At 52.3% G+C, this 26,323-nt stretch overlaps 1 protein-coding gene across 1 annotated transcript in view; it reads right to left on the bottom strand.

The window, feature by feature from the left end:
- Nucleotides 1–3,848: 3,848 nt before the first annotated feature.
- The window catches only part of FGF18 (fibroblast growth factor 18), a 35,681-nt gene continuing 13,206 nt past the window's right edge, over nucleotides 3,849–26,323 (bottom strand). The window contains exons 3-5 of the mRNA XM_055325275.1: nucleotides 24,475–24,655; nucleotides 12,881–12,987; nucleotides 3,849–6,629 (exon numbers count right to left, since the gene is read on the bottom strand). Of these exons, the coding sequence (XP_055181250.1) occupies nucleotides 6,363–6,629; nucleotides 12,881–12,987; nucleotides 24,475–24,655 (555 nt within the window). The 3' untranslated portion in view covers nucleotides 3,849–6,362. The remainder of the gene's footprint in view (nucleotides 6,630–12,880; nucleotides 12,988–24,474; nucleotides 24,656–26,323) is intronic.

The following is a 26,323-nucleotide window of genomic DNA, read 5'->3' as shown; positions in this document are numbered from 1 at the left end:
ACAGTGATTGGCTCAAGGATATGCAAGAGAGAGAACTGATCCAATGAGAATCAGTCCTGGGACCTTTACTGGAGCCTCTGGGAAAAGTATGTTCTCTTTCTTCTGAAGCTATTAAGCAAGTAGGATATAAGCCTGGAGCTACAGGGAAAGCCCTCTGGAGAACGAAGCCAACCCAGCAGAAAGCAGAGAGTAGAAGATTGCACTTGGATCCAGCTTTGCCTGAAGCCTGATGCCGGTACATTCTCTTACCGGCTTAAGTAAGTTTTCATATGTTTCTGTCACTTATAACTGAAAGAATCCCAAATAACATAGGGAGAGAAGTAGAGCATTGGGAGGAATGGAGAGGTAAGATACTAGAATATAACAGACCTAGTTTCAAATCCTGGCTTCCCTTGTTAATAACTATGCGACTTTGAATAGGTCCCTTCTCTGATCCTCTAACCTTGTTTAAAACAAAGGTGATGCTAACTCCTCTGGATGCTGCTATGTGGTGTAATAATAGTCCTATGCAGGATCTGGGAGTCAGATGAACTTGAGCAGGTGACTTCCCTTCTCTGAGCTTCAGTCTCTTCTTTGGTAGGAAGCAGATAAAAATAGCTATCTCAGGCAATTATGGTGGGAATTAAAGAAGTGGGTAAAATGCCCACACAGAGCTGGTGCTTAACAGATGACCATGAGCCCTATGTGAGGTGGGCAAATGAGACTTCAGTCTGTGACGGACTTTCAAAATCAGCCAGTGCCTCTGATCCCCCCAGGGGGCAATCCAGGGCCTGGCAGCCTCTGAGTGGTCAACCTGGGAGGTTGGAACCTTGAAGGAGTAGCTCCATCCACAAGCAGAGGAGGTGGGCAGAAACTCTAGCAAGTGCTAATTAGGTCTGAGAAGCTTCCAGAGGAAGGGGAGGAATGTCTGGCTAATCACTGGCTTTCTCTGCAGGAAGCCACACCACGGGGCTACCTGCCACCTTCCCTCCTGCCAGAGCTGGCAACCTCAGCCAGGAGGCCAGGCAGTTCTGGGACAGGACAGCCGAGGGTAAGCCTCACTGACATCTGGTCCCAACTGCTCGCCTAATGTTTGTAATGGATCCACTACCTAATTGCATGGTTGGGGAGCAGCCTTCACATCTTATCACCTAATTCACTATTGTTTCTTTGGAAGCCCCAATCCTGTGCCTGGGAAAGGAGGGCTCTGCCCCTTTATGAGGTTTCAAGCCCCGGTCATCCCAGCCCCGTCTCTTAGGCTCCAGCTGTGTGGGCAACTGAGGAGGGCATCTCCATCCCCTCCCAAACTTCCTGCATTCAGCCTGGGCCTTTACTGCCTCCCCTTGCCCAGGCTCACCTGGTTTGGTGAGAACACCCCCAGACACTGCCTCTCCTGGGTGTCATGTCCTTCCCTCCCAATAGGGAGGGGCACTTTATTTCTCTTGCCTCAAGCTTTGGGGCTTTATTGCCCTCTCTACCCCCCACAAAGGGATGAAGAGGAACAGTGAGGAAGTAGTGGAAAGTGGAAACAGGGAAGCCCGGGTTCACATCTCATCTCTGTCACTTGCTACTGTGGGACCTGGGTCCAATCACAGTCTTCTACGGGCCTTAGTTTCCCCATCTGCAAAACAGGCCTCCTAACATGTATCTTGCCAAGTTCTGGTACCAGTGAAATGAGATCACAGTAATAGCTAAGGTAGCAAGAGCTGACTCTGCACCAGGAACTATCCCGAATAGGGCATATGCACAGCTATGATCATAAGGGTCGGTCTAGGGTAGGTGCCCAATGAACTTCCCTCTCCTATGCCAGTGGGCAGGGAATGGGTGGCCATAGAGGGAGGAGGAGACTGAATCCAAACAATGCCCAAAGTTGGGGCAGGTAGGTAGAGAGAGTACCCTCATCCTCAAACCCATTTCTCTCCCTTTTGGAGGCCAGCCCTGCTATTCTTGCACGCTGGCCCCTTGAAATTCTAGGGTAAGGCTCCATCTTTACTCACTTCTGGCATTTGTCACATGGTACCACTATGGGGCTGAAGAGCAGAGGGGTAGGGGCTGGGACCAAGAAACCTCAGCCTTCTCCTCCCTGCTCTCTGCTTTCTTGGGTCAGAGAAGCAAATTTGGGAAGGATGCTAAGAGGAACCTGGCCAGCCACTGAACTGCCTTGAACTCCCTAGAAGAACTCTGACTCATTTCCCTTTGCCATATTCCACTATGTTTATTAATCACTATCATCACTATTCACTGGTCATCTAATGAGCTCTGTCATTAACTCACTGGGTGCCCTGGAGCAAGTCGCTCTTCCTGTCTGGGTTGTGATTGCTTCTTCTCTAAAGCAATGAGGTTAAAGAGAAATGGAGAGAAGACTGAGGGCAAAACACCTGCCTGGGTGCCTTCCAGCTCTTACTGGGCAGGAATAATCCCCAATTATTTACTCTGCTCTCTCTTTTGAACATTACATCGGCCCTGCAAGGTAAAAACAATTGGACTGATGAGGGAGACGTTCAAGGTCACATAGCTGGCAAAGCTGCCAAGCTAAAAATAAACTCAGGTGCCTTGGGTCCCAGATCCCTGGACTCTCTGTGACACTGACTTCGGGAAAGGGTCCAGGGGGTAGGAGAAGAGCTGTCATCAGGGGCCTGGGAATGTGGTCTATATCTGCCTCCTCCCTCTGGTGGGTTGGGAGATGATGGACACCAAGACAGGATAGGGAGGGCCTGAAGTGGGGAAAGTCTGAAACCCTGGACAGGTGCCAAGAGCTCCAAGCTCTAGAGATCAATAGACCTGGGCTCAAATCCCAGCTCTTGTATTAACTAGCCGTGTGACCTCAGGCAAGTGACTGTACTTCTCTGAGCCTGCTCCATAAAGTAAGGCTAAAAATGCCCACCCCAAAGACTGTGGGGTAGATTCAATAAGAGTGTGCTAGGTACATAATAGGTGCTCTGAAAGGTTTCCCTACTCAGCCTGACTGTGAAAACACTCTCTTAGCTCCATCAAGCGAGCATCCTAAGACATCATCCGTGGCTGGGAAATCTTCCCGCCAGTCCACTGTGCCTATCATTAACATAGTTTGCATTGCCCAGGAACTATCCAGGAAGCCTGTCTAGAGTAAGCAGAAGCGGGTTGCATCTTCCAAAGACAGGGAGTCTCTAGAGGAGCAGGAAAAGAAAATAATCACCGGCCCCATTGCTCTATGGAGATGGAGCAAAGGCAGGGTGCTGGGTGTGCGGGGAGCCCGCGGCCTGGGAGGCGGTGGACAGAGCCAGCAGCAGCGGGCAGTCCCAGGCTGGAAACTACCGTCCTGCTCCACACAGTAGCCAGAGCAGTCCCCTGACAGTGTAAGGCATATCGCACGTGGCTCCCCATCTCACTCTGAATGAAAGCCCTGGGGGTGGTCTGGCCCCCTCCAAAACTCTGCCTGCCCCACATTTACCATGCTCCACCCCTGGCCCTTCTTTATTCCATGATGGGCCTCCAGGCCTTAGTACTCTCTGTTCCCTCTGGCCAAAATGCTCTTCCCCTCCATGTCTGCCTGTGCACTACCCTGCTCCCCCCACTTCCATGAGCACTCTAGCTAAAACAGCCTCTCCATTCCTTTCCATCCCCTCACTCTATTTTAGGATTTACCACTATCTGACATATTTTATACCTATTTGGTTTATTTCTGATTTTCTCCAGTGGAATGTAAGCTCCCTGAGGGCAGGGGCTCTGCTCAGTTCACTGCTGTATCTCTAGCCCCTGGAACAGCATCTGGCACAGACTAAACACCTATTGATTGGATGAATAAATAAATGACTGATTGAATTCTGACTCCACAATTCTCTAGCTTGAATTGCCTTGGGCAGGTCATTTCAATTCTCTGAAACTTTCAGTGCAAAAAATAGTGCACACCCATCTCATAGGGTTATTGTTTAAATTAAATGACAGAGTGTGAAAGGAACTGACACACAGTAGGTGCTTAGTAAATGACAACCACTATCACAACTACTATCCCCAGGGATCTCAGACTCAGTCACCCACTCCCTGAAGCCTTGGACATGTTGATGGTCTCTCTGAGCTTCAGTCAAGAGTACCCATGTCCCACATCAGGACGTGATGGATGCCCATGCAGGGCACATAAGGTCCCTAGCAGGCCATCTGAAACACAGTAGGCCCTCACCAAGTAGCAGCTACTACAACTCTGGAGAATGTAGAATTTGGACACCAACCCCAGCTTTCTTAATCTGTGATCTTGGAGAAGCTGCTAAATGTTTCTGAGCCTCAGTCTCCTCCATCGATAAAATGGGGATAATGATAATATTTTCCTCACAGGTTGTTCTGAGATCACAGTGAGATCATGCATCTGAAAGGGCTTCACAAAGACCCAAGCAAACACACTGTGACACGGGACAGGCTTCAGTGATGGAGAGAGATCCACATAATGCTGGGAGAAAGGACAGAACCAAGAGTTGTGCATGGCCTGAGCTCTGAGGTGGGTTGCAGAGGGAACACACAGGTCAGAAGCCAAGACCCGATCCAGCCCCAAGCCCTGTGCAGAGAAGGTATTCCACACCCTCCTCTCTCCTTCCTCTCTGTAGGGCCTCACTGGGGACTTCTCCTGGCCTGTCGTGGCAGGAGGTGTTTCAAGGGAGGCAGGTGACAGCAGCAGGACCCCACAGGAGGCATCTTCCTCCTCAGTCAGCCTCCTGCCCAATCTGCTTCCCACCCCAAGACAAGCCAGCCTCTTCCCTACATCCCAACCAGGCCCTGGGAAGACCTAGAAGAAAGGGCCCCTGGAAATTAAAGAGACAGACAGACTCCTTGCACCCTGCCCATGGGAATCTAAGGAGAGAAACACCAGGTCTCCACCCTACCCAGGGCCCTCTGACCCCTCCACCACCAGACACAGGAGGAGGACCACTGCTCCTTGCTCAGCCTGTGCTTGGCAGAAATCTGGATGCAGTCTCCATAAATGACTCAAGCAACAATCCCTAGACTGTAAGCTCCAGGAGGCACATGCTTCTTGGGCTGTTTTGATCTTTGATGAATCCCCAGGACCTATAACAGTGCCTGGCACTTAGTAAGTGCTTACTAAATATCTGTTGAATGAGTGGTTCCATCAATAAGTTAATGAATGAAGCAATGAATCAGTGAATCAGTGAAGTTCCCTGGAGGCCGGCACGCTTTTGGTATGTTTTTGGATAAATGCCCAGTGCACGGTAGAACATGGATGCGGAGCAAATGTACGCGAACGTATGCCTGAATCAGTCATCCAATCAACGACTCGTGAGAACGTAATCTCTGTGAGGGCAAGGATTTCCAGAAGCAGAGGTCTCAGGCTGCATTCCCACGGCCTAGAGCAGTGGGTGGGGCACAGTGCGGTACAGTGAGTCAATCAGTGAACGAATGAATGAAGGAGCAAACTAATGAGCGAGGCCCCAGTTCTCAGCACACCAAGCACGCAGGCCCAGAAGAAGGAAACACAAAGGGGCCCCCCTGCCCTACCTGAGCCCTACCCCCCGCCACCACTCACCTCATGTTTTTTTTAAATAATTTGTCGATTGTTTTTAATTGTTGAGGCAGTAATACTTGGTTCATGAAACTGCAATATACAGAGAGGTGAAATAAATAGCTTATATATATATAATATATATAATATAGCTGGTTTTAAAATATTCCCTTATCATTGGTGTACTAGGTCACGTGAGTCACGGAAGGTCGATAGCAGCATCCTCCAGAACTGCGAGCAATGCAGGGTCACTTGATTGGACGAGGCCGTCTGTCGTCGGAAGTCGAGGCGCCAGAGAATTCCGAGGGGCACACCTTCCCTGCGCGGTGTCTCGGGACAGCTTGCAGCGGACAATAAATAAATGACTGCAAACCAGAGAGCGATTTTTGTTGGAGTTTGGGGCAGGGACAGGGGATTGGGAAAGAGGGGAGAGTCTGGGGGTGGGTACTACTTTCTCTTTTTTCTTTTTTCCCTTTTTTTCTTTTTTTTGCTTTCTTTTTTTTTTCTTTTTTTTTTTCTTTTTTCTTTTTTTGCTTTCAGAACCTTTGGGAAAAAGGACTTTGGTTTCTTAAAGTGTTGTATTCCTCATTCAAAATCTCCTCTGGGCACAAGTTTAAAGTTGTCTGTTCCTAGAGAGAGACAAGCACCTGTACGTTGACAATAGTCCCTTTTCGTGAGTCTTTTGTCATAGACAGGGGGTTTCAAGTCAACAATAAAATCCTTATCACCCCCCCTCCCCCCAAGAGTTTTGGTTCAGTTTTTGTCTTCTTTTAAACACAATGTACAAAAATAGAGCTTCTTCCTAATTTTTTCATGTAAAAATATTCCTCTGATGCAGTTCTCTGTGAGTGTGAGTGTGGGCCTGGGGGCAGCCTTGGGGAGCTGCGGTGAGGCCAGCCTAGCCGGGGTGCGTGGGGCGGATCCGCCGGGACCTCTTGGTCACCGTGGTGTACTTGAAGGGCTTCTGCAGCTCTGCCTGTCCCTTGGGGTAGCGCTTCATGAAGTGCACGTCCTGCTGGTTCTCCCGGGTCTTGGGACCCTTCCGGGGCCGCCCCTTCTTGGTGAAGCCCACGTACCAGCCAGAGTACTTGGCGGACATCAGGGCTGTATAGTTGTTCTCCAGGACTTTCTCAATGAATACACACTCCTTGCTGGTGCCATCAGGCTGTAGAAAGCAAGAGAAGGAGGAGGTGAGAAGGAGAGGGTGGGCTATGAGGGGCAGAGCTACGTGGACAGGGTGTGGACAGGTGATGGAGGCTTGGGACAGTACAGTGGGGGCAGTAGAAGGCCTGACTCAAGTTTTGTTGCCACTAATTTCACTTCCTGGATCTATGGAGTGGACTTATCATATTGGCCCCTGCCTCCTTCCCTACCCACTAATTAGGTAATAGATTCCCATTGTCATTCAGGAATCCATCCCTTCCCCACTCACTACCCTACAGCCAGGGGCTTCCACCCCAACTCTACTAGAACAAGAGACCCAGACCTGGCCAATGAAACATTATTTCCCAGGACTGGTGCAGAGCTGGGTATGTGGATGGCCTGAGCCATCCAATCAGAGTGCTCCTCAAGACCCTCATATAATCCCCCCAAAACATAGGCTGCTTTAAACTTGAGGAACCCCTAAGGCTGAAGCATAGGCAGCTATCTTACTACCATGAGGAGAAACTCTGTCTGACAAGGCCAACACAGAGGAAGGAAAGCCAAGAGGAAGTGAATGAGAGAAACCAAGTTCTGGTCACATCCTTTGGGCTCTGGACCAAGCAGTATCTGAAGCTCTTTACCTCACTGTGATGTGAGCCAATAATATCTCATTTCCTTTAAAGTAGTTGAGATTATGTTCTATCACCTGCAATAGAAAGGAGTCCCTGCAGATGTGTACAAAACCTGTCAGCTACTCTACTGCCACTCAACTCCACTGCAATATAGTTAAATTTAAATTACATTAATGTGGGATATGGTACATTTTAAATGTTTGGTGTGAAGAGGGGTAGGGACCTCCAAGAATAAGAGTTTTTGCATGGCCAAACTCCAAAGCCTATCTATGCCTTTGGTTCTGAGATTTCAGGCTCCCCAGCAGATGTGTGAACTCCCTAGGAGACAAGGGATGCCGGGCAAGGAGTACTAGATTTCGAGTCAGAAGATGAATCAACTCTAACACTTCCTTATGTGACCTCAGGCTAGTTAATTCCACTCTCTAGACGTCAGATTCCTCGTTTCACCAAACCGGGACAGTGACCCCTGCGTCACAGACATGTTGTGAGGAATGATACTTATAAATGACCCTCGTACACAGTAGGAACTTGCTAAATTATTTCTGAAGAGCAGGTCGTTCAGATGGTTCTGGCCTCTCTCCCTGGATTGGATCTGGACAAAGGACGGTGGGAGGCAGGGCTCTGCAACTCCTCCCTGAGACAGCCGAATCACTCTGTGTAGAAGAGTGGGAAGCACACAAAGCTGGAAGGCCTGAATTAGCAGCACTCGAGTTTCCAACTAACATCTCCAAATTTAGGCTGGGCCCACTCCTCTTTACGGACGGATGCCCAGCCAACTTGGAAGCCCAGCGGTCTGGCTGTGCGTGGTGACTGAGGTGTGAGTTCCAGCCTTTTGTTTGAAGTGGAAAACAGGCTGGGGCTTCCAGGAACGTTCACCTTTGAGCGGAGGGCAAGCTTGCGCCCTGCAGACAAAGTGCTGAACTTTGCAGAAAGGGACGGGCAGGGTAAGAAAACATTCTCTGGGGGCTGAGATCTTTCGAGGAGGTTGCACAGCAGGCAGGGGGTGGGGTTGGGAGACATGTGGGACCCAGAGGACAGTGTCTGGGGGTGGGGTTGAGCAGTGAGAGACTCTTGTGAGGGAAATGGAGCATATGTACAAGGCAGGTAGAGGGGAGTGGTCTCTAGGCTCCCCCATGGATAAGTCTGGAAGCTGCCTATCCAACCTAAATCCAGATGCTCTCAATGGGACAGTCACGGCAAACTGAACAAATCCCATGCCATGCTTTTCCCCACTATAGAATGCCTGCCACTACCTGGGAAACTTCTTTCATCCTTTAAGGTCGAGCTCAGTAACCACCTCCTCCAGGAAGTTTTCCTTCACTGCCATCTATCGCCCTGGGCATTTCCTCTTCTTCACTTAAGCCTCCATTCAAACCTCCAGGTCTTACTGGGCTCACATACTCCATCTTTGCCCCTTGGCATCCCTTCCTCCTCCCACCCTCCAACAGAGCAATTCCATACCTACCTGCCTCCTCACTAGCCCAAGAGCTTCAGGAGGTCAGGACTATTTGTCAGTTGCCCCCATGGCTCAGCATAGGTCTCGGGTACCCAGAGCATTTGTGGTTGAATGAATGAAAGTTCTGGCATAGAAATGGTGGCCGTGACCTTCAAAGGGCTTTCCTCTAAAAGAAAATAGACACTGCCTCCCAGATCCCTCGCTAGTGTCCCAGAGAGAGTCATGAGCTGTGGGAGGCCCTCCTGAGGGATGTGCTGAGAAAGGGGTACAGCAAGCAGAGGACCGGAGCTCCCGGCCTGGTGCACTTGGTCTCCCTACTAATCCACTCACTCATTCATTTGGCATTTATTGTTCGTCAGTTATAGGTCAGACATTTCCACATACATTATTTCATTTCATCCTCTGAACTTCTCAGGTAGACCCTCCCTGCTAGAAGAAAACAGAGTTCAAAGAGGGCAAAAGGGTTTGCCCAAGGTCACGGGGCTTGTAAGAGACAGAGCCAGGTTTCAACATGCATTTGTCACTGCAGCTCATTTATTCTCTGTCCAGTTCCATAGAGGTCCATGAGAAGAGAGGGTGTGGAAAAGTGGGCACTGCCTATCAAAACGTCTCAACTCCCCAAGCCCCATATAGCCACCATCAGCATGAAGCAAGGTCTTGGATGTGCAAGGAGTGTGCACAGTGCCTGGCACATGTGCTTCCACATGTCTGGGTTTACTTATGAGAGTTGAAATTCCCAGCACCCAGGAGCCCCTTGGGAAGAGCCATGGTACCCATGATGGTCCTAAGCTCCCCCAGTGACAGTCACAGGGCCCTCCTGTGAGCTCAGATACAGCAGATCCAAAGCTAATGGCAGGCCGCAGCTGGGCTTGCCCATCACCTCTGCTCCTGACTACCTCTATGACTCTGCTATTGCTTGCCAAGATTTAAAAAGAACACCTGTGCTTGGGCCTCATCCCTAGAAATGCTGACGCAGTTGGTTCAAGCAAGGCAGACCATCAGTATTTACAGAGTGAGTGAATATCCCATTGCAGAACCTTGGTGATTAAATAGAATTTGAGCATCCCCCCCTCCACTCCCCCCACACACACACACATCCAACCTCCTCCTTTCCAAATTGGAGTACTTTTCTTTCTATTTGATCTGAAGACTGAATCCTGACGACATCATTTGGCCCCTAGATCCCGTCTTACTTGAAACTGGAACTACCCCCTGGACGTTTTTAGTTACATGAGCCAAAAAATTCCTTTTCTGCTTAAGGCATTTTGAGTTGGGCTTCAGTCATTTACAACCAAAACAGTCTTCACAAAGATGTGATGGTGGGCAGAGGACCCCTCTACCCTGAAAGGTCTGGGGCCCTGTGCTGCCCCAAAGAGGACTCCAGTGATGGCACAGGCAGGGGCAGATGAGAAAGTAATCAAACTGGGTTGAATATTCAGAGACAGGGGAAAATGCCTAGCACATAGCGCTCCATACTCAGCAGCTGTTTATAGAATGGAAGGATGTACTCCCTCCTGGGTCAAATGGATGTGGGGTCCAGAAAGGTGGTAAAAAGCAGGGAAGCTACCTGAATATGCAGGGGATTGGGGCAGAGCTTTCGTATATGATCATTACGGTCCAGCAGAATTGTAGCCACAGCCAGGGGCCCAGAACATCTGAAATGCCTCTGTTGGGGGCTCAATGCAGGTGCCCCGCTGTAGTCAAAGATGTGCAAGGTTGGCACCCGGGGTCAAGACCACCCAAAAAAGCCATCCTGTTAGACCACTCCAAGGGAGTCAGAGCCTAAGATGAAGTCAAGGGTTCCCACAGGTGAAGGAGTAACTTTGTGGCCTGGCTTCAAAGGGGAAGTGAATGAACATTTTTCAGGTGCCCACCAAATGCCAGCATTATCATTGCCATTTGACAGATGAGGACATCGAGGCTCAGCAGTTAGGGCACTTGATGCCCTGTCCTGACATGAATAATTCTGGCTGTGGGTTAAGCCAGATGGTAGATGGTGTGGTCCCAGCGATGGGTTCTGAGATGGGTTGGGGGTGGAAGGCTGGGGATGCGCTGAGGCAACAGTTCCTGTAACGTATGAAGCCAGAACAGAGGCAGTGGCAACGACGAAGAAAACACAAGGGTAAGCCCAGGACCTTGGAGCCTGACTGCCTAGGAGGCTGTGATGGACCGGCACCTCAAGAGCCCGTGGCTTCTAGCTGCAGCAGACAGGAGAGCTGGGCTAGGCAGAGGCCAACAGGGGGCCCGCTCAGAACCATCCCGGGGCAGGTGGATTTGGGGGGCATCCTTGGAGGGCCCGGACCAGCCCAGAAGCCCGGAGCCTGCACGGGGATGGGGGAGCTGCCGCGAGGCGGGCGGGAAGGAGGGGGCCCTCCCTGGGCTGCGCCGAGCCAGCTGAACCGCCCCCAATACTAATGACGGGAGAGAGGGCGAGGGGCAGGAAATCGGAGCCGGCTCCTGTGGAAGCGGTGACTCAGCGGCGGGCGGGCGGCGGGCGGCGGGCGGCGGGCGGCGGGGCTGCTCCTCTGACCCGAGCGCGCCCTCCGGGGCTCACGCTGCCGGGAAGCGCGCAGACCGGGGCGGGGGCGTGGGGGGGGGGGCACCGGGCTCGGCCGAGGGGCTCCGCCGCGGGCAGGTCGGGCCTGGGAGGCCCCGCGCGGGCGGGACGGCAAAGCGCCACAGGAAACGCACGGCCGGGCCCGGGGACCCGCACCCGCGCCCGCGCCGGCACCCGCGCCCGCGCCCGCCCCTGCCCCTGCCCCTGCCCCCGCCCCTGCCCCTGCCCCTGCCCCTGCCCCGCCGGCCGCCCGGGCCGCGGGAGGTGAATCACTAATTAAAACCACTCGTGGCGTCCGGGCCGCTCGCTCTCGCTCGGCGGGTTACTCTTCCTGCGCTCTGAGAAGCCCGCGGGCGAGGGCAGTGCGGCTGCAACCTCCGCCTTCCAGACGGGCCTGGAGTCCCCGCAGCTCTAGGGTGGGCCCTGGGACAAGTGCCTGGGGCGGCGCCAAGCCTCAGCTTTCTCATCGGCGACGTGGGGGTGGTCGTGGTTGCGACCTCGCGGGATTATTGGGGAGTACTTTTTGCACAGTGCCTGGCAGAAAGTAGGTGCTCAATTAACAGAAGCTACTGGTGGGGTTATTATTAACAAGTAATAAGCAACAATACTCTGCCCCAAGTCCCCGGCCTGTGACACTCTCCCCAGCACTAGGGTGTGGAGTAGGGGAAGAGGGATAAGAGTTGAGGGATTCAGGAAAAGAAACCCAGGGCTTGAACAGGAGTTGGGGCCATCCTTTCTCCTCCCAACAACGTGTAATAAGGACAAATTACCAGCCAGGGCCTTGCTCCCAAGCAGGAAGAGCCATCCTCCTTAGAATCAGGATCTTACCCCCACAACCCAACTCCACCTGTCCAACAGGAGCATTATTACAAGTTGGATATGGGGATGAGTAGGGTCCCTACAAAGGGCAGGGAACATAAAGCATGACTCCATGGAGCTCCTGACAGTAACACCTTCCACTGGAAGACCCAAAGGAAGTAACTGTACAAACTTCACAAACAGGCACACCCAGGAAAAAAGGGGGACACCAGGCAGCACCCGTGGAAGCTCAGAGCCCCGGGCATGTGGGTCCACCCCCCCCATACCCACACCCCACTCTAATTTCTTACACGCAGCTCTGCTGCCTATTCCAAAGTCATAAAATCTTCCTGAAATGCTGAAACTATGAGGCCCAGCGCTGAGGAGGCAGCTGCGTCCAGGAGGTACTATACTTCACAGCAAATCCCTGGCAAATGTTAAAAAACAATGCTGAAGCCCCAGCCCGTGGCCTGCGGCTTCCCTGTTCTCAGACAGCAGACACACACAGGCAGGGAGCCGCTGAGCCGCTCGGGGTTCACATGGAGCAGGAGAGATTGGGACCCTGCATGCTCCACAAAGTCACAGTCATGCATACCTCATACGGGCAGGCTGTGATGTGGGGGCAGAGAAGGAGCGAACGGAAGAGATTATAGTTAGAAACAATCTCTCTCTCTCTCTCTCTCTCTCTCTCTCTCTCCCTCTCTCTCTCCCTCTCCCCAGGCCTGTTTTCCATCTGGGCCTGACAAGGCCCTGAGCACCCTGTTCCAGCTCCCCAGAGTTGCCAGGGGGAACCTGCCCAAATACCCTGGGAATTCCAGACCATTACTCACCTTCCCCACGAGCTTCCCTTTCCGGTTCATACATAGGTAGAATTCCGTCTCCTTGCCCTTGATCCGGACTTGACTACCGAAGGTGTCTGTTTCCACTAGGAGCTGGGCTTCGAAAGGCAGAGAGAGAACAAGACACATTTTTTTTACCAGGGGCAATGGTTTGGCCAAAAGGCTCAGCAACATGATCCCTGACCTTGTCCTCCGACCCCCTCACTGCTCCAACATCAGGCACGGGGGAGGCTTTGAACAGGTCTCATCCGAGCACCCTGCCCCTTATGCAGCCAGAGAAGTCTTCCAGTCATTTGTTCTCCACCCCCAGCTCTCTTGACTCCACTTGGGACCTAGATGGCTCCAGCTGGATGGTTGTTCTGCCCCTTGTGGCTAAATAGCAGTGTGTCCTCCCCAAATCACCCACCCAGACCGGCCCCTCACCTCTGTTCCCCAGAACAGGCTATTCACACAGCCACACGTATAACCCCAGAGAAGTAACAGTCTCTGGAATGAGAGCACAGAAAAATGTATGCAAGTTTGCATGGGCATGCTCATACCCTACCCCGCCTTGGGGGAAATCAAACTACTTCCTCCAAAATTTCGGTCAAAGGCCCCTTCCTCTAGGGCAAACATCTAGAACCCCTGCTAGTGTCCCCTCTCCACTCCACACTTTTGCCACCTGGTGTGGGGAAGGCCTCTCAAGAGGAGGTTTTTTGGCCCCTGGGAATGGAGGCTATCTCCATAATATTCTGCTTTCCTCAATCAAGGCCACCAAGGCTGAAATGTAGCTAACTTCCAGGAGCCTGGAAGTCCCAAGCAGGACTCAATATGCCCTGGTTCAAAGTAGGAGACTCCATATTAAACCATTCTCCATAGAGCCTCCCTTAGGAGAGGGTGTCCAGAGCTGATCCCCCAAAGCCCTGACTGAGCAAGGACGTCAAACAGGTCAGCCCACGTGGCTCAGCGGTTTAGCGCTGCCTTCGGCCCAGGGCATGATCCTGGAGACCTGGGATCGAGTCGCACGTCGGGCTCCCTGCATGGAGCCTGCTTCTCCCTCTGCCTGTGTCTCTGCCTCTCTCTCTCTCTCTCTCATGAATAAATAAATAAAATCTTTAAAAAAAATAAATTTTTAAAAAAAGGACGTCAAACAAAGGGTGACTGTCCCTTGTTTAGGCGTGCTGTGTCCAGACCCCTCCCAGTCCCTCTGCCAATCCACTTTGTCTCCCCAGTAAGGTGCTGTGTGACTTCAGTAGGCCATGCACCCACCGTATCTGAGCTCGTCTTGAACTCCAATGCCTGGTTCCCTCCCCAGCACCTCCTCCTACTGCTGCCTTCTTTGCCTATGACCCCCTGACCATTCTCACCCTCCCATCTCTGACTCTTTGCTTTCCAGCACCTGCCCCTCCCTCAGCCACAAACTTTTAATTTCAGTGACAAGGGACTTCCTTCTCCATAACAAAAATCATAGCCCTAAATACAGCATCTTTGGAGCCACAAAGAGTGTACCTCAGTGCCCCTAAAACACACTAGGTATGATTTTAATAAAAAAATTTAAAAATATATACCCTGGTGCCCTGCTGTGAAAATTAAAACCATCTGGAACTCAGGATTTCCAATAATTAATCTAGCCCTCCTTTGACACCACTACTAATTAAAATATGATACCCCACCTTTCCAAGGAAAATAAGAAGAATTTACATAAAATTTAAAGATCCAACAAGAATTCAGTAATTCTAGAAACAGGGAGGGAGGGGGAGGCACATTCTTCTCTCCACCTTCCCCCATCCCTAGTAAACACCGAAAGGAAAATATAAGCAACACGGAGATAGGGGGTTATGAGACCCCCATCCTCCTTGCTCCCCTTTAATTCAAACTCCCTATAACTTTCCCTGGGAACCCAGGGCCAAACATCAGAGCAGCCTGGGGCTTGCTTTCTGCATCTGCTGGCAAAGCTCAGGCCCCACACAGGATGGAGATTGCGGGGTTCAGGAGGGTCTCGCAATCCCAGGAGAATCCGAAGAAGAAAACACACGTAAGGGAAAGACAAGAGATTTGGAATATGCAGACCTTAGGTATGAATCCCTGATCCCACCTGCCAACTGTGTGACCTTGGGTCTCAGTTTCCTCACCCATAAAATGGGTATAATCATCCTTACTCTTCAAAAGTTATTGTGAGGATTCCACAAAAGGGAGGCAGAAAGGGCCTAGCACCTGTTCTCAGAGGCCAGGTAAGAGAAGTAACTATTATGTAAGTTTCGTAATAATTGCAAAACAAAACTGTTTTCCCCTAAAAACAAACACACACACACACACACACACAGCATAGAGGGGAGGAGGAAAAATCCTATGTGTGGAAAAGGGTAGAAGTAGAGCCAAAGTGGCCTCTGACCTGAACTTCTTCAGCATCCTCCAGGGTCACAGGCATCCCACACTGTGAAGTGCATCAGAAAATGCCTTGGGCTGGGACTTATGGGGTCTGATTCCATTTCTGGCATCGCCACACTGGGCTGCATGACCTTTGAGCAAGTCACACCCATCTCTGAGTCTCAATCTCCTTACCTGTGCAGGGGGGGAGGGGCCCAACCCTATTTTGATTCTCTGGGACTGGGGCAGAGCCTAGGAGACAGGTAGGGATAGAGACTATAGAAAGGGGGTCAGGCTCCAGGACTATGGCCCAGGTGACCCCAGGTGAGTCTGAGAGAAGACTGCTCTGTCTGCCTCTCCCAGTATGTACCTGGACCTCTGTCCTCAGAACAGTTCTATCATTGTGGCTCCCACATGAGCCCATGAAATATATACATCACCTTGAGTGTGGGTGGCTTTGTCCCCATTTTACAGTTTAGGAGACTGAGGCTCAGAGAAGTAACCCAGCAGCAGTGGCTGACATCAGGTCTGCCTACTTTCTGCTGGGGCCTGGGCACCAGGGGAGGGCCTCCAACTCCAGGGAGATGTAGTTCCCTGCCCCCACCCCCCACCCTCCCCTAACACTCATCAGCCACAGCCCATCACAGGAAGCCCTTTGCCTGAGCTGTCTAAAGGGGCTGGGGCTGGGGCTGGGGCTGGGGCTGGGGCTGGGCTGCACCTCCACCCCCACAAACCTAGCTGCCCTCACCCCAGCATGGGGAAGGTCTGCTCCAGATGCCATGCCGGGGAGCCAGAAGTCTGTTCTCCCCGACCACAGCAGGCCTTGCCGTGACCTAGACTCCACTCGGGCGCATGACATAATGAGAAGGGAGCTGGGCCAGAATTATGTAAAGTCTGCGGGGAGTAATAGCAGCAGCAGTTCTCAGAAAGAGAGAGAAAGAAAGAGAGGGCGAGAGATGAAGAGAGACCCCACCCATCCAGGCCAGGTTTGCTCCACAGCCTACCTCGTCCACAGCATCACGCTGCCCCTTCTCATGACCCAAGCCCCCAACACGCAGCTCTCAGGAGCTTAGAAACCTCCTCTGGGCTCAATTCCATCCTAGAGGCCTGTACCAGGCCAGGTGGGAGGAGTATGGTCGTTATCTGGCTCCACTCCTCATCAGACCTCCTCTCCAGGCATCCGCTCCAGACTGCACAACTCAGCAGCCTCCTCCCTCTGCCAGAGAGATCCTTTTAAAATATAAAATTAATTTTATCTCTTCCCTGCTAAAATCCTCCTAGGGATCTCCAACTCACTTAAAACCTAGCCTCTTCATGGGGACTCATATGGGGGCACACACTACATCCCACCCTCACTCACAGCCCTCCAGCCAACAAGCCTCTTTGCTGCTCCTTTCTGACACACCAACACACTTCCACCTCAGGGCCTTTGCACTCAGCTGTTCCCTCTACCTGGAGGCTGCCTTGCCTAGGGCTTCCCATAGAGGCTTCATTTCTCTTAGGTTACCACTCAAATGTCACCTGCTCAGAGATGCCTTTCCTGGTCACACTGTCCAATGTCATACCACCCTCTCCAGTCCAGCTCTACCCATTCCCTGCCCCACTGTCTTCAGAGCTCTTCTCCAAATTGTCTTAGTTGCCGTCTCTACCTACTGCAAGGTAAGCTCCTCTGTAGCAGGGCCTTATCTGTCTTATACATCACAGAGATTTCTAGCACCTCGCCCATTCCTGGTAAATGACCAAGAAGTAAATTTTAGTAGATGCATAAACGGCTTTGTGAAGTAGACATGAGTAACACTAAGAGTTACAGAAAACCCAATTCAGGGAGGTGAAGGGACTGCCCAAGGACACACAGCTGGCCAAAGGAGGGCAGATGTGGAGACCCAGTCTGACTCCACAGTCAATGCTTGGCCACTCTGCTCCCCACTGATGTTCTCCTGGTACAACCCCTGCCACTCACTAGAACTCTGAGCTCCCACCCACCCGTCCCTGGCCTCAGGATTACTATCACATATACCGACTTGCTGTGTGATAAAGGGAAAAACCCTGTTCATCTCCAGGCCAGGCCTACATGACCTTCAAGGCCTCTTTCTGTTCTGCCCCTCTAGAAATTATCAGTAATTTACATTTTTTTAGAGTTTATGATGTGGTGGATATTGTTCTAACTCCCCTATATGCATTCTGTCCCTCATGATATCCTTACAATAATCCCATGGAGTTAGAACAGTTATTATCATCCTCATGTCACAGGTGAGAAAACAGAGTCCCAAGGTTACACCATGAGGGAGCTAAAACCCAGGCAGGCTAGCCCAGAAGTCTTATCTTGTCCATCGCTCCCTTTACCTTCCCTCTGCATCAGCTCCTCTCCTGGGGGAGTGAGTGAGTGAGTAAGCACCAAAGGCAGGGAAGGTCTTTGCTTTGACCTCACTTTCCTGAGGCTGAGTGACTATCACCAGAGATGCCTACATCTCTAAAAACTCATACTGCTCTTTTTTTCCTTCTCTTTTTTAAATGCTGAAGTAACAATAATAATTTAAAAATAACAACAAAGGGCACCTGGGTGGCTCCGTTGGTTAAGCGTCTGCCTTTGGCTCAGGTCATGATCCCAGGGTCCTGGGATGGAGCCTTGTATTGCGTTCCCTGCTCAGTGGGGAATTTGCTTCTCCCACTGCCCCTCCCCCCTGCTCATGCCCCCCCTTTTAATAAATAAATAAAATCTTTTTTTAAAGTCTTATTAAAAAATTTTTTTAAATAAAAGTTACAACGAATACTTGAGCATTTACCATCTGCCAGGGACTGTGCTTAGTCTAAATGTGCAGTGCCTCACTTGATCCTAAGTCCCAGAGGTAAAAACTATTACACCCATTTTATGGATGAAGAAACTGAAGCACTGAGTAGCTAAGTTATATGCCCAGAGTCACATGGTAGGGCCGGGATTTGAACACTGGCAGAGTAACTCCAGAGCTAGTCTGAGATTCAGAGGTAGGCAGAATGGGACGGACACCCTACAGGCCAGCTATCATAGAGAAAAGGGAAGTGACATTGATTGACTGACTGATTGACTGCTTGCAGTGTGACTCTCTAGCTGGGCCTGCTAGTGTGTGATCCAGGGCCTCACTTTGAAGACTTTTGGTTTGAAGTGTAGGAAACAGGGGGGAAAGACACAGAGAAGCAGCCAAAAAAGCAGACAGAGACACAGTGCAAAGAGAGACACAGGAGACAGGAACCAAAGAGAGGGAGCCTGAGAGAACAAAGCTGGAGAGTGGGGGTTGCTTCCCCCTGCCTTCAGCCACAGGCTAAACCCTTCAAGAGCTGCAGGCGAAGTGTGGGAGCCAGGAGCCCCCTGGGTCCCATGTGAGGTGGCCAGCAGCTGGCGGGCCTCTGTGTTTCCAGTGCTGACTGGGCTTCTGGCCACTCCCCAGGTGTCCTCCAATGAGGAAATATCCTTGCCAGAAAAGGCACTGGGAGGTCAAAGCAAATCAGTCCTCCCTCCCCCTGAAAGTGGAGCAGGTGGAGAGGAAGGGGCAGGGGCAAGGAAAGCTTTCTGGAAATGTTTCCACATCACTGTCCACACACACACACACACACAGAGTGTTTCTCCCAAAGTCCCCTTCTCCTAAAGTCCCCCAAGGAGGTTTGCAGGCCACGTGGGCTGGCTGGAAAGGAAGAGGGAAAAAATCAATAGGATTGATCAGGAGCTATATTTAATCCTAGCCATAGCTCTAGTGTGGCCATTTTAGCTGCAGAGTCAGCGAGGTGTGGGTGACCACTCTTCACTGGGGACAGAAGTTATGGGACATGAGCTCAAAGGGCAGGGATTTTAATGCCCCTTCCCAGCTGCAAGAGCCCTGGGGGAAGCCAGGTCTGTTGCTTCCTGTATCCCCTTAGCACGATGCAGAGCCAGCAGGCTGGAAGGATGGAAGGGAGGATGAGAGGACCAGGAGAGGAGGAGGCAGGGAGCACTGATTTGCCAAGTGTCTACTGTGTGCCTGAGCTCTGTGCCAGGCACCTGCCTCAGGGGGAGCACTCCCAGACACACAGATGGCTCGTCCATGCAAGCACTGGCTCAGGCATATATCGAGCACCTGCTTGTGGCTGGTTCTGTGCATGGTGATACAGCAGTGAACAAAATAGACAAAAGCCCCCTACCCTCAAGGAGTTTGCATTATAACAAGAGAGACAAAGAGCAAAAGGCTAAACACGTAATAGCATATCTAGTAGTAATAAGAGCTAGGTAGAAAAATATGCCCGAGAGGAGACAGAGATGGGAAGCCTCTGATAAGGAGACAATTGAACGGAAGCCTGAGTGAAAGGAGGGAGCAAGCCATTGAGGATATCTGGGAACGCAGCAAGCTCAGGTTGAGAGGACAGCAAATGCAAAGGTCCTTAGGCGGGAACATGTCTGGCATGTTGGCTGGTGGGTGGGGCTGGCGCAGAGTGGGCAAGGATGAGGCAGTGTGGCAATCAAGAGCCAGGCCATGCTGGGCCGATCCAAGAACTGGGATTTTATTCTCAGTGAGACAAGCGCCTTTGAGAGTGGAGTGACACGGTCTCACATTTCGGGCTGCTATATGTATGGACTATGGGTGTCAGACTCAGAAGGTACAAGGGTCTCTGCTGTGTCAGCCACATCAGCCCTTGCTCCTTGCTCAAACACAGCCCTCCAGGGGGTACCAGACTGAGGGAAAATGGGGACCAAAGGACTCCCCTCCTCATTTCATCTGCTCGGTAAAAGCCCCGGAACACACCACACACCTTCCTGTGTGAGCCACACAAGTCAGTCCTGATTATGCTCTGAGTTGCCCCATAATCATTTTATATCTTCACCCGGCAGCCTTTCAGTGGGGACCTGCTTTCTGCCAAGCCTTGTACTGGATATGGGGACACACAGAAGGATCTCAACTTTCAAGGAGCTCATGTTCTCAGCGTGGGGCAAGGTGAGCAGGAAGGTGCAGGCTGGTGCTGGGATGGGCTGACTCCTCCCAACCCCACAGCAGTACCACAGCTGGAGGCACAGACTAATCCATGCCTGAGCTCTCGAGGAAGCCAGCATACACCCCACACCCAGTCCCCATGAATGGTGAGGAAGCCCGGGCTCAGGGAAGTAATGAGAAGGACCCAAGGGCACGTTGGAAGTTAGAGAACTAGATTCTTGCCACTCAGAGCCAGCCCCTGAGATGGAGCAGAGTCTGGCTTGGGAGTAGCATGAGGGCTGGGACCAGGTGTGTCTTACCACCATATCCCAGGCCTCAATAATTCTGTGCTGAGTGAGGGAGGGACCCCAGCTCAGACCACACGCAACGAGAAGGTCCAAAGACCCTTCCTCCTCTGGCCTGACAGCAGCCATAACAGGCAGTCCTGCTGCTTGGAATCATGCTAAAGAAGCCTCTTTTACCAGCAGCTGACATGCCAGGGCCTCACTGATGCAAGACAGACATGGTCCCTTCTGGAAGCCCCAGGCATTAATCCCTGAGAGGGGAACCTCTACCAGAGCCCATGAGGGTACCCCCACACCCAAACAACAGCAATGAGTTCAAGTAGTTGTTATTCATATTTTTCCTTTAATAATCATACAATCTTTGAGCATGAGATTTGCTCTCATTCCAATTACCCCATTTCAGAGAAAAGCAAACAGGATCAGAGAGGCTAACTCAGATCCGAGGTCTCCAGCTTGCAGGTGATGGAGCTAGATTCAAATCTTGTCCAACTCCAGAGTCTACATTCTCAACCCCCCTCAAAAGATCACTTTCCTGGCTGACACGACCCCTCCAGGGGGTATTGCACAGGAGTTGTTCTAAGGACAGTCAGTCCTGGGAGGCAGGCCTACTGCAAAATGTTGGGTTTGGGTTTTTTTATCACTTTTTTTTTCTCTAATAGAAAAAGAAAAAACCTTTTTTCAAATGAAAACAGGAAAGAATATCTAATTGTACCACTTATAAAAGCAGTGTTGCCCCCACACCACGAGTCCCACTGCCGGGGTCCCTACCCACTCCCTGAGCATAGACTCAGTTGGCCCTAGGCCTCAGGCCTCCTCTTCTAAAACTCCAGTTCTGTCACTGGCAGCCCTGCTTCCCGCAGCCAGGAGGACCAAATGCCTCCATACCCCGAGCTCAAGTGCATGGATCCTGGAGGCAGGCAGAGCGGGGCTCTCTCACCCTCTCTTGGCAGAGGAAGAAACTAAGCCGAGAGCCGGACATGCTTGCCCCAAGCTTTGCAGGCTGCTCAGTGGTAGAGCCGCAACAAAAGCCCAGGGGTCCTGCCCCCTGGTGCGCTGCTGTTTCTGCAACATGATGACTGACTGCAAGACAGAGGTGGCAGGGACCTAGTGCAGGAAGGGGAGGGGCTGATGTAACAATCCTAGGGGGGTGCGGTGGCCCTACCCTGGACCATGGGCCCGCCAGCTGCCCCCCCTACCTAAACCTTTAGCTTCCTGGCTAGCACACCTGTGCCTCCAGAGCCTGGCCTGCCCTCAGGCATCTTAGAGTGCTCTGGGAAAGCTTTGGGGAGCCCTGGGGAGGTCTTCTTACAGAACAGCATGGTGTGGGGGCCCCACTCACATCTATGCAGGTTTCAGCAAAGACCACTCACAGATATAAAGCAGGCCAAGAGCTCCTGGGCCGGGTACTAGGACAAAAGTGGGCCTTCTTCATCTTGTGCCTGCCCTGAGTTTCACACCTCAGGATGCCATGGCACCTGAGATTCTGAGTGCCTGTCAGGACTCCAGATCCCAGGTGTTTATGGGGACCCTGTTTATACTCAGCAGTTCCCAGACCACATTATAACTGCATACAAATGCAAGCCTCAGACTGCATCATTCTTTCAGCAGCAGAGTCCTGAGAAGGAGGGACTGTCTTGGGTGGGTGGGGGGGCCTCGCCTGACGGGGGACTACTGGCTGCCCATCCCCCACAGGCAGGGCAGGCCCGACCGCAGCCCCAACCTCCAGGCTGGCTTGGCCACATAAATCACCCTCCCAATAATATTTGTATTGATTATCTAGATTGGAAGCCTCAATTGGCTCCATTGTCTCACTTCCTCTCCCAGGGCTCACAGATGGGGTCCCTTCACCTCATCTGCGTTTCTAATGCGACACTTAAATGAAGCAGTCTCAGCAGCCAGCAAAGCCCCACACTGCCCTGGCTGTGGGGGGGTTGGAGGAGTGGTAAGCATATTCCTTGAAAGTGAATGATTCAATCTGGGGTTTGTGGAGCTGGAGAAGCCAAAATAGGCCAGTTTCTGGATACGCAAAGTGTGGCCCAGCCACACCATCTGAGTGTGTGTTAGAAATGCGGAGCCTGGGACCCACCCCAGACCCACCAAATCAACATCAACATTTAACAAGATCCCTTGGCGATTTCCAGACGTGTGAATGTCTAAGAAGCACTGCTCTAGTCCAGCCCTTGTACTGGATAGACAGGAACCTGAGGCCCAGAGGAGGTGCAGGGCTCGCCTGATGTCACACAGCACGTGAGATCCCCTGAGTCTCTATCTGGCTCAGGAAGAGGAAATGAGAGGCAAGTAACTTCTGGAGTGAGGGGGTGGCCGTTTCTGGGCTCCTCGCCCGCCAGAGCTCCTACCTCCTGTCTCAGGGCATGGACAGATGGTTCAGACCAGAGTCTGACCCCCCTGTACTCTCCCAGCCTGGAGGGGCCAGAGAGAGCTCCAGGGACTCCCTAGGAGGGCACCTCCCTCCCGCCCCGGCCAGCCAGCTGCCCCTTCCCTGGCAGCAACTGGACAGCAGATCCCAGGGAAAAGCACCACCTGGGTCTGCCCTGCCCAGTGGGGGGCATGGAGAAACAGAGGCCCCAGAGAGGCAGCCAGTGGAGGACCTGGGAGAAGTAGGGAGGAGGGACTGAAGGGAGGGAGGCAGGGAGGACAGAGACGGTAGGGAGGGGGAGATGGAGAGATGGACAGAAACAAAGAGGGGAAGGAGTGAGCACCAGGAAGGAGGGGAGAAGGACTCAGACAGCTCGGTGGGATCAAAGCTGCAGCAGCAGCAGCAAGACTGAGAAAGGAAGAAGGGGACAGAGGGAGGGAGGGAGGGGAATGGAGGCAGTAAAGAGTGATGGCACAGGAGAAGGGAAGCAGCTGGCCCAGGAGATGGGGAGCCCAGCCCGGCCCAGCCCTGCCCTGCCCGGCCTGCCCCAGCCCCCAGGAACGGTGCAGCTGCCACACTTGGGCCCTACCGTGAGGTCAGTCCTGCCCTGGGGCGGAGGGAAAATAAATGGTGTCCAAGATAAAAGGTCCAAGAAATTATTTGTCTTGTTGTCATGTCTTGACTGTAATGGGCAGGGGCCGGCGGGCAGGCGGGGCATCATCCCAGAAAAGCCTAGGCTGGCAGGCCCACGGTGTGCATGTGGGACCCTAGCCCCAGCCCCGCGCCTTGGCCCACCCACAGCCCCAACTCCCCTGCCCAAGGCCAGCCTGGGGTGGGGGTGGTGGTGGGGTAGGACAGTGATGGCCTGGGACACCTCCCAGAACCTGGCCGAAGAAGGCAAGAACCAGTGAGGCAGAGTCAGTATTTGCCCAGACTGGTACCAAAAATCCTCTCAAGGCTCTGGGGAAGTGGAGTCCTGTCTGTTTCTCTCACTGCTGAGGGCCTTTGTGAGCTGGGGGCTAAGGGTGGGAGGGGGGAGTCAGGGTGTCTCATTCCTCCCAGCCCCCCTTGCAGAGACAGCATGAGGTGAGTGATGGTTCCCAAACATCCCAGAGGAGGGCTGGACACTTTCAGGGTCAAGGGCAGGTCAAAGGGACAGTAGCCCAAGGTGCTGTGAGCACCATTCCTCCCAGGTGTACAAGCCCAAGCTCACAGAGCACATACCCACACTCACACCCATGTGCACACATGTGCACCCACACTCACACCAGGCTGATTTCCAGCACCACCAGCAGCATCCAAAAAAGCATTCCCTGGAGGCTCCCCCCTGTCTGAGCAACTGAACCTGGGGCTGGTGAAGCAATGCCATGGGGCGCAGCTACCTGCTTTAGGCCATGCCCAGGCAAGCCACTGATACCCACGACAGCCAGCATTTACCAGCAAAAGCAATTTTCATTCCCATCTTCAATCAGTACTCCCACCAAGGCTCTCCGGGATACACTACTGCATCTCCAAGTTTACAGATGAGAAACCTGAGAGCCAGCTATGCCAGGTGCGAGATTGCACAGTCAGCACAGGGCAGAACTGGGATTTGAACCTGAGGTCTCAGAGGTGCGCAGTGAGGAGGAGGGAGTTGGCACCTACCATACTTGTCCCCGTCCTCGCCGCGGGCACTGATCCTGCGGCCCAGGACCTGGATGTGCTTCCCACTGGTCCGGCTGTAGAGCTGGTACAGCCGCAGCTGCTTACGGCTCACATCGTCCCGAGCCCGTGTCTGGTTCTCCACGTGGATGCGGAAGTCCACGTTCTCTTCGGCCGCCAGCACCTGGCCAGGGAGAGGGGCATCAGTGATCTACCTTGGAAGTCCTGGGTGCTCTGCCTGTAGGAGCCACGTTCACACCAAAGGGCCAGGGCCTCCTCCATGCTGTCTCTGGACCAGGCCCCGGTGCAGACTCTCCTCTGAGAGACTCACATCTCCGCTGTTACCATCCCCATTTCACAGATAAGGCAACCGAGGCTCACAGCAGTGAGGCGTGTTGCCCCCAAGGTGGCCCAGCTGGGAAGTGGCAAATCTAAGAATCAGGCCTAGGTCTGCTGGACAATAAAGCTTGCTATCTTTCCACTAAAGCCTCAAGTTAAAGCAAGAAGTATGGAGCAAAGATTTCTCATGTGACCTTAGGCACACAGATTCCTTCTCAATAAAACAGTAGAACAGAGCCCCTACCCTGATGGCTGTGAGGATTAAGTGAGCAAGTGGGGAAGTATCAAAATCTGTAATCTATATGAAGATGGGGGAAGGCGGGACGCCAGGGCGTGATCTTGGAGACGCGGGATTGAGTCCCGCATCGGGCTCCCGGCATGGAGCCTGCTTCTCCCTCTGCCTGTGTCTCTGCCTCTCTCTCTGTGTCTCTCATGAATAAATAAATAAAATCTTTAAAAAAAAAAAAGGGGGGGGGTAGCCCGAGTGGCTCAGCGGTTTAGCGCCGCCTTCGGCCCAGGGCATGATCCTGGGGACCTAGGATTGAGTCCCACGTCAGGCTCCCTGCATGGAGCCTGCTTCTCCCTCTGCCTGTGTCTCTGCCTCTCTCTCTCTCTCTCTTTCTCTCTGTGTCTCTCATAAATAAAATCTTAAAAAAAAAAAGATGGGGGAAGGATGGGAGGCACAGCAGGAAGGGCAGAGGCCTGGTGAGTCCTCCTGGAAAGGAATGGGCCAGAATCCACTGTCACTTGTCCCCCAGGAGTTGATGTCCGGGGCCAACCCTTCCATGTCCAGAGAGTCCTCACGCTCACCACACTCACCCAGCCTTTGCCCACATCCCTGGCCTCTCTTAGAGAACATTTCATTTTGCGTCCCCCACCAAAATTCCCCATATCCCCAGAGGTTCAATTCATATGGTACCACATCCTCCAGGAAGCTGCCTCTGGTTTCCTGTGCCAATGTATATCTCTCTAGTCTCCCTTCCTGAACATGCCACCTCCTCACCAGCCTTCTGTTCCCCCTCCTGCCCTCTGGTTGTCTGTCTTCCACCAGACCCGATCACCTTGTATAATGTTCCCCCCTCCCCACCCTCCAAGGCTTCCCATCACATTTAGACAAAGGTCTCCATCAGGACTTCAAGGTCTTCAGGATGAGCCCCCTTTTCATCTTTTACTACTCCCTCACCCCCAACTATACTGACTGCCGTGTTATGCCACTGAGCATTCCAAACCCAAAACACACACCTGCCTCAGGGCCTTTGCACTTGCTCTTCCCTTGGCTTCAGTGTTCTTTCCCAGATTTCTACACTCTGGCTCCTTTACCTCATTAGGGTCTCTGCTCAATGTCACATCCTGAGACAGGCCTTCTTTGACTGTTTTTCTGAAGCAGCCCCCACCTCTGTAACTTTCCATCTCTCTACTATGCTTTGTTTTTTCTTTCTAACATTGACCAACCTGACATAACACCTATTTATCTGGTTTTTGTCTGTCTCCCCTCAACATTACATTGGCAGCA

This window comes from Nyctereutes procyonoides, unplaced genomic scaffold (assembly GCF_905146905.1).
Source record: "Nyctereutes procyonoides isolate TBG_1078 unplaced genomic scaffold, NYPRO_anot_genome, whole genome shotgun sequence".
NCBI lineage: Eukaryota > Metazoa > Chordata > Mammalia > Carnivora > Canidae > Nyctereutes > Nyctereutes procyonoides.
This window is presented reverse-complemented; position numbering and strand designations above follow the sequence as displayed.